The 17473-nt window shown below is 44.5% G+C and overlaps 1 protein-coding gene across 2 annotated transcripts in view; it reads left to right on the plus strand.

Annotated features, from left to right (window-relative positions):
* The first annotated feature begins 4560 nt into the window (after positions 1 to 4560).
* Positions 4561 to 17473, plus strand: part of ADGRE1 (adhesion G protein-coupled receptor E1) — a 49625-nt gene continuing 36712 nt past the window's right edge. For both annotated transcript variants that reach the window (XM_045379389.3, XM_045379390.3), the window contains exons 1-4: positions 4561 to 4633; positions 7537 to 7599; positions 15325 to 15468; positions 16278 to 16430. In XM_045379389.3, coding sequence (XP_045235324.2) covers positions 4603 to 4633; positions 7537 to 7599; positions 15325 to 15468; positions 16278 to 16430 — 391 coding nt within the window. In that variant the 5' untranslated portion in view covers positions 4561 to 4602. The remainder of the gene's footprint in view (positions 4634 to 7536; positions 7600 to 15324; positions 15469 to 16277; positions 16431 to 17473) is intronic.

Raw genomic sequence — 17473 nt, forward strand, 5'->3', positions numbered from 1 at the left:
CTATGCCTGGCTTATTAAAAATTTTATTTTGCAGAGATGGGGTTTCGCCATGTTGCTCAAGCTAGCCTTGAACTCCTGGACTCAAACGATCCTCCCACCTCAGCCTCCTGAGTAGCTGGGACCACAGGTGTGCACCAGCCACTCTGCCCAGGTAATTAAAAAAAATTTTTTTTTTCTGTAGAGACAGGATCTCAGTATGTTGCCTAGGCTGACCTTGAACTCCTGGGTTCAAGAGATCCTACCACCTTGATTTCTCAAAGGGGTGGGATGACAGGCACGAGCCACTGTGTCTAGCCCATCACTGGAGCTTTAGGGGGAGACCAGAGTCAGACTAAGTAGAGCCTTGAGTGCCGTATTAATAAGCCTGAACTTCATCCTGAGGGCAATAGGGAGCCATGGAAGGGTTTAGACTCTAAGCAGGGCATGGACAGGTTAGGCAGGGATTCCTCAGCTTCCCTGTCCCTTCCCTGCACTCTGTGTGACAGTAAGTGATGTTCCTACAACTCCCCAGGCTTATTTCTTCAATCTTGAGAGTCCCTTGTATTCCTCTTTGCTGGGGAAGTCATTAGGGGTTAGACTTTATAAGCTGCTTGGCCAGAATTGTTGATTTCCTCTTCCATATCCTTCCTCTTCTCATTCTCACACCCCCACCCGCAACCCTGCAGGGCCGCTGCAGGACGGTCTTTATAACCTCGGTCACCTCTGCAGGTTTGAAGGGTGTCTGGAGTCTTGGGTCTTCAGGTTCTCACCAGGACCTGAGACCCCGCCTGTGGTAGGTGGGATAAAGGGGCCTCCTCTCCCTCCACGAGGCATCCACAGCCTAATACCTAAAATCCATGGATGTGTTCCCTTCTATGACAAAAGGGACTTTTGCAGATGGGATTCAGTTAAGGACTATATTTTTTTTGGAGGGGCTGGGGGACAGAGTCTTACTCTGCTGCCCAGGCTGGAGTGCAATGGCACGATCTCGGCTCACTGCAACCTCCGCCCAATGTCGTTACGAGAATTCTTATGAGAAGGAGACAGGAGGATCAGAGAGAGACAGATGGAAAGACAGAGATGGAGAGATAGAGATATACAGAGAGAGAGAGAGAGAATAAGAGCAACAAGAGAGAACAAGACAGAGACACTGGGCCGGGTGCGGTGGCTCACACCTGTAATCCCAGCACTTTGGGAGGCCGAGGCAGGTGGATCCCCTGAGGTCGGAAGATCGAGGCCAGCCTGGCCAATATGGTGAATGAAACCCCACCTCTTCTAAAAATACAAAAGTTAGCCAGGCATGGTGGCAGATGCCTGTAATCCCAGCTATCCTCGGGAGGCTGAGGCAGGAGAATCGCTTGAACCCGACAGGAGGAGGTTGCAGTGAGCCGAGACTGTACCACTGCACTCCAGCCTGGGTGACAGAGTGAGACTCTGTCTCAAAAAAAAAAGAAGAAAAGAGAGAATGAAAGAGCAAGAGGGAGGGAAAAGTGAGAGAATAAGCAAGAGAGAGAACTAGAGAGAGACAGACAGAGAAAAAGAGAGAGGGAGAGCGAGAGAGAGAATGAGAGAGCAAGAGGGAGGGAAAATGAGAGAGAACAAGAACAAGAGATTTAGAGTACGCAAGAGACATTTGAAGCTGCTAGCTGCTGGCTTTGCATGGGAAGGAAGGGACGGTGAGCCAGGGCATGCGGGTTGCCTCCAGAAGCTGGAAAAGACAAGGAACGGATTCTGCCCTGGAACCTCGGGAAGGAGTGCAGCCCTGCTGGTATCTTGGTTTCAGTCCCATAAGACTCGAGAGGACTCTGACCTCCGGATCAATCGTATACTTAATCTTTGTTTTCCCCAAGCTGCCGGGTCCGTGGCCAACCTCATCCCATCCCCATCCCCAGGAGGGATCTGAGCTTGCTTGCAAAACCTTCCAACTCTTTAGCCCAGCCTGCAAATGTCAACTCCTTCTTCTGTCTCAAACTCCCCTGCTACATCCAGACAGTCCCCAAATTCGGTTGTTCCTGTCTCCTAAATTCTTCTCCGTCACTACAGCCCCTGCTCCAGACTTCTCTCTCTCCTGGCTATATCCCCAGCCTCCTCCCTGTCTGTTTATCTGTGAGCCCATCCTGTCCAACACCCACCTACAAAACACAGGCGTAAAATTCCAACCTGAGCCTGTGGCTCCCTTGCTGAACCCCCTTTTATTGCCCCGAGGGTAAAGCCTAAACTCTTTCACCCACGTTACAAGGTTCTGTTTGATATGAAATTTGCTGGCTTCTCCAATTCAAGTTTTGCTGGTATCAGGATTTTTTTCTAGGAGTAGCTGCGACCATTTAGTATGGTGGAAAAATAATCATGCCAATAATAACTAATAGTATTTAAGCATTTAATCTGTCCCAGGCAAGGTTTTATTATTGTATCACCTTAACCCTCAAACCCTGTGAAGTTAGACACTTTATTTATTTATTGATTGATATATTTATTTATTTTTCAGACAGAGTCTTGCTCTGTTGCCCAGGCTGGAGTGCAATGGCATCATCTCTGCTTACTGCAACCTCCGCCTCCCAGGTTCAAGTGATTCTCCTGCCTCAGCCTCCTGAGTAGCTGGGACACTACAGCCATGTGCCCCCATGCCTGCCTAATTTTTTTGTATTTTTAGTGGAGATGGGGTTTCACCATGTTGCCCAGGCTGGTCTCGAACTCCTGATCTTAGGTGATCCACCCATCTTGGCCTCCCAAAGTGCTGGGATTATAGGCATAAGCCACTGTGCCCGGCCTAAACCTTTGCTCTAAAACTCATTTTTTGTGTCTGCATTTTATTTTATTTTATTTTATTTTATTTTATTTTATTTTGAGATGGAATCTCACTCTGTTGCCCAGGCTGGAGTGCAGTGGCACTGTCTCAGCTCACTGCAGCCTCCGCCTCCTGGGTTCAAGCGATTCTCTGCCTCAGCCTCCGGAGTGGCTGGGATTACAAGCACTTAACACCACACCTGCTGGCTAATTTTTTGTATTTTTAGTAGAAACAGGATTTCACCATCTTGGCCAGGCTGGTCCTGAACTCCTGATCTTGCGATCCATCCTCCTAAGCCTCCCAAAGTGCTGGGATTACAGGTGTGAGCCATGGCGCCTGGCCGTGTCTGCATTTTTTATTTCCTTGGTGTGAGGCAATGAACCTTGGGTATTACCCCAGATGGATGATACTACTTCAATATCTGCCAGTCACTGCAATTTGTTATCAGTGGGATTATATCAACTGCAGCACATTCTATCTGCTTGGAGGCCAGGCCTGAAGTTTCAAGGGGTTGACACCCCCTAGGAGCAAGCCTCAAGTCAACCCATGACTGACAGTAGGTGGGATATAAATACCTCAGCTCCCTCACCCCTCGGTTGGAATAACTGAAGAGTATGTTCCATGCCACTTCCCAGACGTACCTGGGGAGGTTAAGTTCCACTTTCTCACCATGTAACTTGTTTGAAGACACACCCGGTATTGGCTCTTTGCCTTTCCTGTTCCACTTTCTCCTCCAGCTGGCGTTTTCTGGGGTCACCTTCTTGATAAACTATTTTTGCTAGACTCCTTGTCTGAGGGTCTGCCCTTGTGAGACCCTAAGATGTTACCAGAGAGAGTTAGGAAGCTGGGAATGGGGTGGAAGTGTTGCTGTATAGTGGTTAGACAGAGTTGAGATCTGAAGGAAAATAAGATAGTTAAAGCTCTTGACTCTGGAGTCAGAGGGTCCTGGGTTCAAATCTCAGGTTTGAGAGATCTTGGACAAGTTATAGCTCCTCTGCAAGTCTGTTTCCATTTTGTTGGTGAATGGAGGGAGGAAGGGGAATTCCTACTTTACGAGGTTGACATGATAATGAAATTACACTTTGTTGTCAATGTGCCTAGCACAGTGCCTGGTACATGATGGTTGTGATGGCTGTTATACGGGAGACTGGGAAGAGATCCTAAAGGCTGAGATTTGCTTCACTGGAGGCAGGAAGTGGAAGCTCCTTTATTGGGTGCAATGAAAGAAGGTGTTGAGAGATGGGAGATAGATGTTGATGGGAAAGAAAAAGGGAGAGATGGTGGGAAGGAGAGAGAGAGAATGGTACGCATTAGGCAGATTAACTTCTCTTTATTGCAGAGAAAGGGGGGAAATTAGGATTTTCTTTTTTTTTTTTTTTTTTTTTTGAGACGGAGTCTCGCTCTGCCGCCCAGGCTGGAGTGCAGTGGCCGGATCTTAGCTCACTGCAAGCTCCTCCTCCCGGGTTCACGCCATTCTCCTGCCTCAGCCTCCCGAGTAGTTGGGACTACAGGCGCCCGCCACCGCGCCCGGCTAGTTTTTTTGTATTTTTTCAGTAGAGACGGGGTTTCACCATGTTAGCCAGGATGGTCTCGATCTCCTGACCTCGTGATCCGCCCGTCTTGGCCTCCCAAAGTGCTGGGATTACAGGCTTGAGCCACCGCGCCCGGCCGGAAATTAGGATTTTCTAGGCTGTCTGCAACTCAGCAAAAAGGGCTGTGATGACCGGGCAGCATTGAGCAACTCTGACTCCGCCTTCCCCTCTTCCCACACCTTCTGGTTACCGAAAACCCAGGCTGTAGAAAAGCTTCTTCTCTTTGAATGACAGAACCACAGCATAATGCGTGGCTTCAACCTGCTCCTTTTCTGGGGTAAGTGTGAGGTTGAATGGGGGGCTAGGGGAGGCCTGGGTTGGAAATAGGCTTCAGGGGAAATGGGAGGGCCATGGATGGTCCAGCCAAGAGATCGTAAGTCCAGGCTGGATACTGCAAACACCTTCATTCGGGGAACCTTTGACAAAATTCCATTGCCCAGGGAAGTCCATCTGTCAGATTAGATTTTTCTCAATAGTCGTTCATTTGACCTGTGTTTCCTGAGCACTTCCTGTGTCTTAGGTGCTGTTCTAGGCACTAGAGGGCATAGCAGTGAGAAAAAAAGACTAAGTTCCTGCACTCTTGAGGCTGATATTCTAGTGGGTAGGAGCAGACGGGAAAGAAGGCACAAACAATCATAGTCCACTTAGCACTGCTGTAACTTCTTTAAACATAGAATGTATCCAATTGTCACAACATTTCTATGACATTGGGTTATTATTAGCCCTATTTTGCAGATGAGAAAACTGAGGCAAAGGAGATAAAATAATTTTCCCAAGGCCACTTAGTCAATAAGGGGTAGAGGCAGGATTTCAAGCCAGGCAGTCTGACTGCAGAGTCTGTAAGCTTTTCCATTACACTATGTTGCCCCAAATTATAAGTAAACATAGGAATTTCAGGTAGCGATAAGTGCTATGAAAGAAGTTGTTACAGAATGTGGTTGGGGGTTATGTTGAAGGGAGAAGTCTGGGGTTGAGGAGGGGCAATTCGAGCTGAGTCCTGAACAATGAGATAGACCCTTCCTGTGCTCTTATTTCTCTTTCTTCAGGTGTCAGTTTGTCTCAACCTTGTTTATCTTCCATGTTTCTGGTTTTTCTTCTATGTCTTGTGTATTTTGGTCATTGGATCACATTTAAGAATGGAGGATATCGGGGACATATTCTAAGTAGCAAGTATGGGTTTCTTCTGCTGTTGTACAGTGGATCTGAATCCCCTATTTTAACAAGGAGGAAACTGAGGCACAAAGAGATTAAATAACTTCCTCAAGGCCACACAATCATTAATTGGTGAAGCCAGATTTTTAAACCCAAGCATTTTGACTCCAGACATTGTATGCCTAAACAGTATGATGAATTGCCTCTAAAATAATTAATGAATGAGCAGGAGAATTTTTGTTAGTAATAATAGATAGAATTTGGGAGTTTGGATCTGTGGGACCTGTTGACCAGCAGGCTACATTAGAAGAAATAGGTGGCCTGTGGGCATCAAATGTAGGAATGTAGCGTTGTTATTTTGGGGTGTTGGCAATGGTATTAACTGTTAACACTCCTTATTCTGCCCTGAAGCTAATCAGCAAAGAGTTGTGATGATGATAGTGATGATAATGATGGTGATGATCATGATGGTGGTGGTGATAATAGTGATGATGAAGATGGTAATGATTATGGTGATGGTGATGATGATGATGATGAGGATGATAATGGTGATGATAGGGATAATGAAGATGATGATGGTGATGATGGTGTGATAATGACCATGAAGATGGTGATGATGGTGATGATGGTGGTGATGATGGTGATAATGTTGATGGTGATGATGATAATGGTGATGATGGCAATTATAATGGTGATGATGATGATGGTGATGATGAAGATGATGATGGTGATGATGACAGTGATAATGATAGAGATAATGATGATGGTGCAGGAGACCTAAATGCTGCAGGGCTGCATTGCCTTTAAACATTAAAAAATGGGCTGGGTGCGGTGGCTCACGCTTGTAATCCCAGCAGTTTAGGAGGCTAAGGCAGGCGGATCATGAGGTCAGGAGATCGAGACCATCCTGTCCAACACAGTGAAACCCTGTCTCTACTAAAAATACAAAAATTAGCTGGGCGTGGTGGCATGTGCCTGTAATCCCAGCTACTCGGGAGGCTGAGGCAGGAGAATAGCTTGAACCAGGGAGTTGGAGGTTGCAGTGAGCCTAGATCCCACCCCTGCACTCCAGCCTGGCAACAGAGCGAGACTCCATCTCAAAAAAAAAGAAAAAAAGAAAAGAAAGGAAAAGAAAAGAAAAATGAACTGCCCTACCCTGTCACGAAATTTTAATACTATAGACACACTGTATATCTATATATGTATTTTCTGTATATACATATGTATCTTATACATAAAAGAGTGAGCTTAAAAAAATCTCTTCCTGAGAACCAAGTTTGAGTCCTTTGGGGAAGATATCACCCCTTTTGAGAATGCATGCTTTAATGTATGCTTTAGAAAATCAACTGGAACTTTTTTTTTTTTAGAGACAGGGTCACCTAGGCTGGAGAGTAGTGGCATGATCTTGGTTCACTGCAGTCTCAATCTCCTGGGCTCAAGCAATCCACCCACCTCAGCATCCTGAGTAGCTGGGACTACAAGGAGTCACTGCCACCCAGCTAATTAAAAAAGTTTTTTTTTTTGTAGAGACGAAGTCTCACTGTGTTGCCCAGGCTGGTCTCAAACTGCTGGTCTCAAGTGATCCTCCCAACTTGGCCTCCTGAGTAGCTGGGGCTATAGGCATGTGCCACTATGCCCAGATAGTTTTTGTATTTTTTGTAGAGATGGAGTTTTGCCATATTGTCCAGGCTGGTCTTGAACTCCTGGTCTCAAGGAATTTACCCACCTTGGCCTCCCGAAGTGCTGGGATTACAGGTGTGCACCATAGTGCTTAGCCTGGAACTATTTAATCAAAAAGAAAAAGAAGATAAAGACAGACAAAATGAAAAGCAAAAACAAAGTGCAGAAAACCAGGAACGGTCATTGTTAAGCTTATGCAAAATAGTGTATGTTTGTTCCTTAACTAGGTTTGTCATCTAGCCTCTTCAAACCTGTTTCCGTGGGGCCAAGCCAGGAGTAATTTTGCAGATTGAGCCCAAAAGGTTTTCTTTTGGTGGTTCATGGTGATTTTCTTTTCTCTCTTCACAGGATGTTGTGTTATGCACAGCTGGGAAAGGCACACAGGACCCACACTGAAACCAACGACGAAGGGTAAGTTGGCCAGAGAGAATGCAGATACCGGAAGGGGTGGAGAATATTTTCTCCCCAGGAAATATCCCAGGAAGCTGAGCCTCATCCAGATGCTTGCTGGGAGCTAGTTAGTGGCAGAGCAAGGGTTAATATGCAGGTCTCCTGATTCTCACTTCAGGATCTTTCCTTTGTACTTAGAATAGCTGTGTGATCTCAGATAAGTCACCTAACCTCCCTGAACTTCAGTTTCCCAAGCTGTGAAATACAGATAACAATAGGGATGTTGTGAAACTTAACTTCAAAGAGGTAGCTTTGGAAACCACCTGAGATAGATAGATAGATAGATAGATAGATAGATAGATAGATAGATAGATATAGTGTGTGTATATATAATGTAGTATATATTTTTAAATAATATATATTTAAATATATAAAATATATCCACTACATATTAATATATATTAAATGCATACATTATATATTATTAGTATATAAGATATATTTTATTAATATATAAATATATTTTATATGTTTTATAAATATAATATATATGTTTTATATATTGTTTATATATAAAATATATTTTAAAAATAAAATAAAAGCAAGGAGAGGAGGAGGAGGAAGAGGAGGAGGAAAGGGAGCGAAAAGAAGAGGGCATCGAGAAGTTGTAAAAATGTGGAACCAACCCAAATGCCCATCAGTCAACAAGTGGATAAAGAAACTGTAGGCTGGGCACACTGGCTCACGCTATAATTTCAGTGCTTTGGGAGGCCGAGCCAGGCAGATCACTCGAGGCCAGGAGTTCAAGACCAGCCTGGCCAAGATGGTGAAACCCCCATCTCTACTAAAAACGCAAAAATTAGCTGGGCATGATGGCACATGCCTGCAATCCCAGCTACTCAGGAGGCTGAAGCAGGAGAATTTTATATAGAAAATATATATTATAATAATAATATATAATGTATTATATAATAATATAACAATATATGATATATAAAATATTATATATTATACAATAATAAATCATTTATATAATATATTATATAACTTTAATATATAATGTATTGTATTATTAAAATACATATTAATAGTATTCATATATTAATAATATATAGCATATTATATATTAATAATATATAATGTATAATATAATACATGATTAATATATAAAACATATTTTATATATTATTATTATTATTATTATTTTATTTATTTATTTTTTTTTTGAGACGGAGTCTCGCGCTGTTGCCCAGGCTGGAGTGCAGTGGCGCGATCTCGGCTCACTGCAAGCTCCGCCTCCTGGGTTCACGCCATTCTCCTGCCTCAGCCTCCTGAGTAGCTGGGACTACAGGCGCCCGCCACCGCGCCCGGCTAATTTTTTGTATTTTTAGTAGAGACGGGGTTTCACTGTGGTCTCGATCTCCTGACCTTGTGATCCGCCCGCCTCGGCCTCCCAAAGTGCTGGGATTACAGGCTTGAGCCACCGTGCCCGGCCATATTTTATATATTATTAGTCGAGTGTGGTGGTGCGTGCCTGTAGTCCCAGCTACTTGGGAAGCTGAGGCGGGAGGATTGCTTGAGCCTGGGGGTTTGATGCTGCAGTCCTGGAACACCCAGGCTGGAGCACAGTGGTGCTACCATGGCTGACTTCTGCCTGGAACCCCCAGGCTCAAGCGATCCTCCTGCCTCAGCTTCCCGAGTAGCTGGGACTACAGGCACGCACCACCAAACTCGACTAATTTTCTTGATTTTTTAAAATAGTAGAGATGGGGTCTTGCTATGTTGCCTAGGCTAGTCTCAAACTTCTGGGCTCAAACAATCCTCTCACCTCAGCCTCACAAATTGTTGGGATTACAGGCATGAGCCACTGTGTCCAGCTGGCTCCTGAAATATTTATAGGGACTTTTAAGATATCTTTTTCCCCATTCACGTCTTTGCTTTCTGAGAACTTAACCAACCAATTTGGTAATTAAAAAGTAAACATTACTGTTTTGCTCTCATTGTGTGTCTGGTGCTAAAGCATCTCCAGTTCTCCTAAATGAGATGAAATCTTTCTCAGAATGGGTTGGGAGTAGTCACATCCATATACGTGGAAAAGAGAAAATTCCATTAAAACATTTCCAAAAAGATTATCTTTGATAAAACAGCCATCATTATTATTGATCCCAGAAAGCCCTTGGAGGGTGGGGAAGAGGCTGTATTAATCTTTATACCTCTGGAACTCAGCCAGGATCTGGAGGCATGTAGGCAAGTAACGTGGGTAAATAAAAAAAGGAATAGACCGGGCATGGTGGCTCATGCCTGTAAACCCAGCGCTGTGGGAGGCCTAAGCCTTGAATTGCTTGAATCTATTGTGTCATTCTTATGTCTTTGCATCCTCATAGTTTAGCTCCCATTTATGAGTGAGACCATATAAGGTTTGGTTTTCCATTCCTGAGTTATTTCACTTAGAATAATGGTCTTCAGTCTCATCCAGGTTGTTGCAAATGCCATTAATTCATTCTTTTTTATGGCTGAGTAGTGTTCTGTCATGCATGTATGTATGTGTGTGTGTGTGTGTGTGTGTGTGTGTATATATATATATATATCACAGTTTCCTTTTTTTTTTTTTTTTTGATGGAGTCTCACTTCGTCACCCAGGCTGAAGCGCAATGCCACGATTTCAGCTCACTGAAACCTCCGCTTCCTGGGTTCAAGTGATTCTCCTGCCTTGGCCTCCCAAGTAGTTGGGATTACAGGCATGTGCCACCACACCTGGCTAATTTTTGCATTTTTAGTAGAGATGGGGGTTTCACCATCTTGGCCAGGCTGGTCTCAAACTCCTGACCTCAAGAGATCTGCCCGCCTCGGCCTCCCAAGGTGCTGGGATTACAGGTGTAAGCCACCATGTCCGGCCTACAGTTTCTTTATCCACTTGTTGATTGATGGGCATTTGGGTTGGTTCCACATTTTTGCAATTTCTCAATGTCCTCTTCTTTTTCCTCCCTTTCTTCCTCCTCTTCCTCCCTCTCCTCCTCTCCTTCCTTTCCCTCCTCCTTTTCCTCCTCCTCCTCTTTGTCTTTGGGGTCTTTAAAAATTAAATCATCCTTTGGAAGTTAGTAATGAAGACTGAATTTAAACAGAGGCAGGATTCTGACAAACCCACTTTTTTTGATGCTTTATTTAATCTGTATAGTAACAGAGAACACATCTAAAGTATGGTAAACAACACTACAAAAAAAAATGTGCTGGTTTAAAAAACCTTTCTTTACCCTGTTTTGTCTGTTTGTTTCTTTTTCCTCCCATGCTTGCATTTGATAAAAGAGCTATTATTTTCCTGCATTATGATAAACTTTAAATTTATCCTGGTATGGTTTGGCTGTGTCCCCACCTAAATCTCATCTTGAATTGTAGCTCCCAGAATCCCCATGTGTCAGGGAAGAGACCCAGTGGGAGCTAATTGAATCATGGGGGCAGGTTTTCCCATGCTGTTCTTGTGATAGCATCTCGTGAATAAGTCTCATGAGATCTGATGGTTTGATAAAGGGTAGTTCCCCTGCACACGCTCTTGCCTGCCGCCATGTAAGCCATGCCTTTGCTCTTCCTTCACCTTCCACCATGACTGTGAGGCCTCCCCCGCCAAGGTGAACTGTCAATCAAGTAAACTCCTTTCCTTTATAAATTACCCAGTCTTGGATAGGTCTTTATTAGCAGCCTAAGAACAGATGGATACAATCCCAACTTACTTTTTTCTGAAAATTATTTATGTTCTATTTTTTTTAAAGACATGAGCTGTCCCTCGTAGGTTTTGTTTTGGTTTTTTTTTTTTTTTTTTTTTGAGATGGAGTCTCACTCTTGTTCCCCAGGCGGGAGTACAGTGGCACAATTTTGGCTCACTGCAACCTCCACCTCCTGGGTTCAAGCGATTCCCTTGCCTCAGCCTCCTGAGTAGCTGGGATTATAGGCACCTGCCACCACGCCTGGCTAATTTTTGTATTTTTAGTAGAGATGGGCTTTCACCATGTTGGTCAGGCTGGTCTTGAACTCCTGACCTTAGGTGATCTGCCCACCTCAGCCTTCCAAAGTGCTGGGATTACAGGCATGAGCCACTGTGCCTGGTCCCTTTGTAGGATTTTTTAAAAAGGGCTTTATTGAGATGGTTAGGAAAATTTTTTCAAGGAAGTGATGTTCCAGTGGACTTAAAGGATGGATGAATTGATGTTACCCAGGCAAAAGGGCAGGGTGGGATACGGCGTGACTGATGGCCAGAACAGTGGGTGCAAAGGTCCTGAGGTTGGAAAGAAGTTGGAGGACCGAGCGAAGGTGAGTGTGACTGATGGCAGAGGGCAGGAGATGAGATGGGGAGGTGAACAGGTACGTAGTCCCGCAAGACTGGGTTGTTATTCTGGACTTGGGTGGGTTTCAGTTGTGAGGGAGAGGGCTAGAGGAAGAGGATGATGGAAAACTCACAGCATGAAGGGACCACAAGTGATAAAATACCGGAAGTCTGCATAGAGAAATGTTGCCTCTGCAGATGAAAGAGGAAGCTGGAAATGAGAAGAGAGATACCATCTGAGGTCTCATGCAGGGAAGGGAAATAAACAAGGCACATTATAGGAGCAAAGAACTTAGATCTCAAAACTGAGTGTATAACATAAACAGGGCGAATAATGTCACAGTCATGATAATCCCTTCCTTCTATTTTTATGATACGTTTTAGTTTTTCCATACTACCAATTGATGTTGGCATTATCGTTGGTTCCTCTCTTTTCACCCCTCACGTCCAATCCATTGGCAAATTTTGTTAGTGTTGCTTTAAAAAGAAAATTCTGAATTGCATTCCCTCCATTACTCCCTTCCGGGTTGTATCCACAGACATTGTTCAACTGGACAAGTGCAGCCACCCCATCCTTGGTCAGTTTGTTTCTGATCTTCTATAGTTCATCTTCCAACCAGTTGCCAGAAGGCTTATGTTAAAACCTTATGCTGTGTCCCTACCCTGCTCTAAATCCTCCCATGACTCCCATCTTTCTTTGATACAAAGCCCAAGTCTACTATTCATAATAGTCAAGATGTGGAATCCACCTCAGTGTCCATCAACAGATGAATGGATGAACACAATGTGGTCTGCATACACAACGGATTGCTATTTGGCCATAAAAAGAATGACATTCCACAATTTGGAGCAACGTGGATGAAACTGGAGGTTGTTAAGTGAAATGAGCCAGGCACAGAAAGGCAAATATCACATGTCCTGACTCATATGTAGTTGCCCTATTGTGCCACTGAGCACTGGATCTTATTCCTTCCGTCTAACTGTGGTTTTTGTACCGACTGGTTAATCCCTCATTATCCCGCTTCCCCACTATCCTTCCCAGCCTCTGGTAATTATCATTCTACTCTCTACCTCCGTGAGATAATGATGATGATTATTTTTAGCTCCCACATAGGAATGAGAACATGCAATATTTATCTTTCTGTGCATGGCTTATTTCACTTAACATAATGTCCTCCAGTCTTCCAGTTCCATCTATGTTTCTGCAAATGATAGAATTTCATTATTTCTTTTCTTTTCTTTTCCCTTTCCTTTCCTTTTTCCTTTCCCTTTCCTTTCCCCTTTCCTTTCCTTTCCTTTCCTTTCCCCTTTCCTTTCCTTTCCTTTCCTTTCCTTTCCTTTCCTTTCCTTTCCTTTCCTTTCCTTTCCTTTCCTTTCTTTTCCTTTCCTATTTTGATGGAGTTTTGCTCTTATTGCTCAGGCCGGAGTGCAATGGCGTGATCTTGGCTCACTGCAACCTCCACCTCCATGGTTCAAGTGATTCTCCTGCTTCAGCCTCCCGAGTAGCTGGGATTACAGGCATGCGCCACCACACCTGGCTAATTTTTTGTATTTTTAGTAGAGACGGGGCTTTTTCATGTTGGTCAGGCTGGTCTCGAACTCCCGACCGCAAGTGATCCACCCACCTCGGCCTCCCCATGTGCTGGGATTGCCTGTGTGAGCCACCGTGCCCGCCCGATTTCATTATTTCTTATGGCTGAATGCTATTCCATTGAGTATGTATACCACATCTTCCTCACCCATTCATCCACTGATGGACACTTAGGTTGATTCCATCTCTCGCATGCCCACCACAAGAATGACAGCATCAAGTGAGCCTCTTTCCTAGCACCTAGGAGCCTGACCCCACCTGTGATCTTGTCCTTTTGAAGCTCACAGTGTGGTGGTGAAGGTGGCCATGAAGGAGGGAATTACTGGGCCGGGCGCGGTGGCTCAAGCCTGTAATCCCAGCACTTTGGGAGGCCGAGGCGGGCGGATCACAAGGTCAGGAGATCGAGACCACAGTGAAACCCCGTCTCTACTAAAAATACAAAAAATTAGCCGGGCGCGGTGGCGGGCGCCTGTAGTCCCAGCTACTCAGGAGGCTGAGGCAGGAGAATGGCGGGAACCCGGGAGGCGGAGCTTGCAGTGAGCCGAGATCGCGCCACTGCACTCCAGCCTGGGCAACAGCGTGAGACTCCGTCTCAAAAAAAAAAAAAAAAAAAAAAAAAAAAAAAAAAAAAGGAGGGAATTACTGAAACAATCAAGCAGTCACAGTTTTGATGAATTCCATAAAAGAAGAGCTCAGGGAGCTATGGAGGAGTCAGGGAAGGCTTCTTGGAGGAAGTGACATTAAAGCAAGATCTGAGAAGTGAGTGGAAACTGGCCTGGCAAAGCAGAGGCAGCAGGAACAGCATGTGCAAAGGCCCTGTGGTAGGAAGGCTAGAAATGGAGCGCAAAGAGAAACTGACATGATGAGGCTGAATGATGTGGTTGGGTCTGGTCACTGGGGGCTTTGCAGTTCATGTTGAGTGATTTGAGTTTTATTTCTAAGGAGAACAAAGAGCAATATAGGCAAGGGGTGGAGGTGGGAGGTCGAATGTGCATTCAGAGATGACCATGGTGTGGAGTAGAAGACTGTGGAGGACAATGGGGGTATGTAGAAATGTTGAATTTAGAGGAAGATCTGGATCAGGCAGATGGTGGGGTGATGGTGGGTAATTGTCAAATGTTATTTGGGAGCGGGGATCAACAGGGCTTGGAGGCTCATTAAATGTGGTGGTTAAACAGGCAAACTGAGGTACAGAGATGTGAAATCACTTGTCCCAAGACTGGACTGGCTAGTATAGAGTGTTGATTGCTTTCATAGAAACAAAGTAACTACGAATGAAACAATGCAGATGTTTATTTTTATCCATCTCATAAATCTCCAACTTGAAGATGGAACAGGGTCGTGGAACAACCTTGCCTAGGAGGTCATCCCGTCTCCCAGGTGCCTTTTGCCTTGTTGCCTCTCCAACCTTAGATGTGAGCCTCATCCCCCATGGTTGGGAATGGATCACCCTACTCTGTCCATCTTCCAGCCCAGGTGAAAAGTGAAAGGAAGTGTAGAGTATGCTCTTTCTTTTCAAGGTCATGATCAGACAGTGAACACATCACTTCTATTCATTCTCCTCAGCCAGATTTTCGCCAGGTGGCCACAGCTAGCTGCGTCTGGCCCACCCTACTCCAGCACTACTTCATCTTAACTTATACCTTAATTACATCTACAAAGACGCAGTTTCTAAATAAGATGAAATTCACAGGTACCAGAGTTTAGGACTTTAACGTATCTTCTGGGAGGAACACAGTCCAACCCATAACAGCCACCTCCACCCTTGTATGCTGGGCTCCCTTGCAGCCTCACTCTAATGCTCTAATCTTGTCTAAACTTTTCTTTATACACCACCTAGATAATAAATGTAGAGACAGTACCATGTGCCCATCTCATGCCACCTGCACCAGCACTGTGGACAGTTACTATTGTGCTTGCAAACAAGGATTCCGGTCCAGCAATGGACAAAATCACTTCAAGGATCCAGGAGTGGAATGCAAAGGTGAGTTCATATCCCCTCAAACCCTCCAGCATTTGGTAGTAAAATCAAGCAAAAGCGGGCTGGGTATTGAATGTAGGTACTCCCCCACCCCCCTTTTTAAAAATCTGGTTTAATAATCTATACCTTTTAAGTGGAGCATTAGGCCATTTCTGTTCAAGGTTAATATTGATATGTGACGGTTTTGTTCCTGTCACAGCATTACTAGCTAGTGTTGCTAGCAAATGTGACTTACTTATTTCCTTCCTTCTTTCCTTCCTTCCTTCCTTCCTTTCTTCCTTCCTCCCTCCCTCCCTCCCTCCCTTCTTTCCTTCCTTCCTTCCTCCCTCCCTCCCTCCCTCCCTCCCTCCCTCCCTCCCTCCCTCCCTCCCTCCCTCCCTCCCTCCCTTCCTTCCTTCCTTCCTTCCTTCCTTCCTTCCTTCCTTCCTTCCTTCCTTCCTTCCTTCCTTTCTTTCTTTCTTCTTCCCCACCCTTCCTCTCTCTGATCGTGTAAATAAATTCCTGGTCACTGTAAAATTTCATGGATGGTTGAGTTTCTTCACAATATGGTGGCTGGATTCCAAGGATAAGCATCCCAAGAGAACAGGTGGAAGGACATCATATTTTTTATGACCTAGTGTCACTTCCACCATAGTCACAAGCATGCTCAGATTCCAGATGAGGACATACATTTCATTGCTTGATGGAAAAAGTACCAAAGTCACATTGAATGATGTGCATATGGAATGGGAGATATTGTTTTAACATTTTTTTTTCAAAATACAGTCTTCCGTGTAGTATAAGCAAATTTGTAACTCTAACTCTCTGTCTAGATGTTGATGAATGTTCTGAAAGCCAGCCCTGCGGTCCTAATTCAGTCTGCAAAAACCTGTCGGGGAGGTACGAGTGCAGCTGTTTACGTGGTTTCTCTTCTCCCACTGGAAATAACTGGAAACCAGGAAAGCCAGGCAATTTCTCCTGTACTGGTAATGCTCTCAGACTCCCAGGGATGGGTCTTGGGTGGGGGATGATTTCATGTATTTCTAAACTTAGGCACCCAATTTCTTATCTGCTCACCCTCTTCCACTGCTTCTCAGATATTAATGAGTGCCTCACTGGCAGGGTGTGCCCTGAGCATTCTGACTGTGTCAACTCCATGGGAAGCTACAATTGCAACTGTCAAGTTGGATTCATCTCTAGAAACTCCATCTGTTTATTATTTACCTACTTAATTAATTAAGGGTCATCTCACTGGAAGACCCTATGAGAAAGGCATTTTTCTCATGTAGGGATGAGAAAATTGGGGCTCAGAGAGGTAAAAACATATAGTTGCCTATATCTTTTTCTCTATCCCTTTACTTTGGGCCTGTGGGTGTCTTTACATGTTAGGTAGGTCTCTTGTAGGCAGCACATGGTTAGGTCTTTTTTTTTTTTTTTTGTATCTTGTTTAACAATCTATATCTTTTAAGTGGAGCATTAGGCCATTTCTGTTCAAGGTTAATATTGATATTTGAGGGTTTTGCTCCTATCACAGTGTTGCTAGCTAGTTGCTTTGTGATCTCAATTGCGTAAATGCTTTATAGGATCTGTGAACTATATGCAAATGTTAAGTGGAAAGCTGGGATTTGAACTCCTGTCGAGGACCTACTATAAGTCAGATAATGGTATCAGAATATGATGGGGTGCATTGTCTCCAGATTGATATTTCCCCCAGGGGGCATTGGCAAGATCTGGACATATTTTTGATTGTCACAACTGGTGATGGTGGGGAGAGGTGCTGTGTATGCTACAGGCATCTGATGGGAAGAGGTCAGAGATGCTGCTAAACATCCTGTAATGTACAGGAAGGCCCTCACAACCAAGAATAATCTGACCCTAACTGCCAATAGTGCTGAGGTGGAAAAACCTATTTTGGGCTGGGCGTAGTGGCTCACATCTGTGATACTAGCACTTTGGGAGGCCAAGGTGGATGGATCACTTGAACTTGGAGTTCAAAACTAGCCTGGCAAACATAGTGAAACCTTGTCTC

The sequence above is a fragment of the Macaca fascicularis genome, chromosome 19 (genome assembly GCF_037993035.2).
Source record: "Macaca fascicularis isolate 582-1 chromosome 19, T2T-MFA8v1.1".
Classification (NCBI taxonomy): domain Eukaryota; kingdom Metazoa; phylum Chordata; class Mammalia; order Primates; family Cercopithecidae; genus Macaca; species Macaca fascicularis.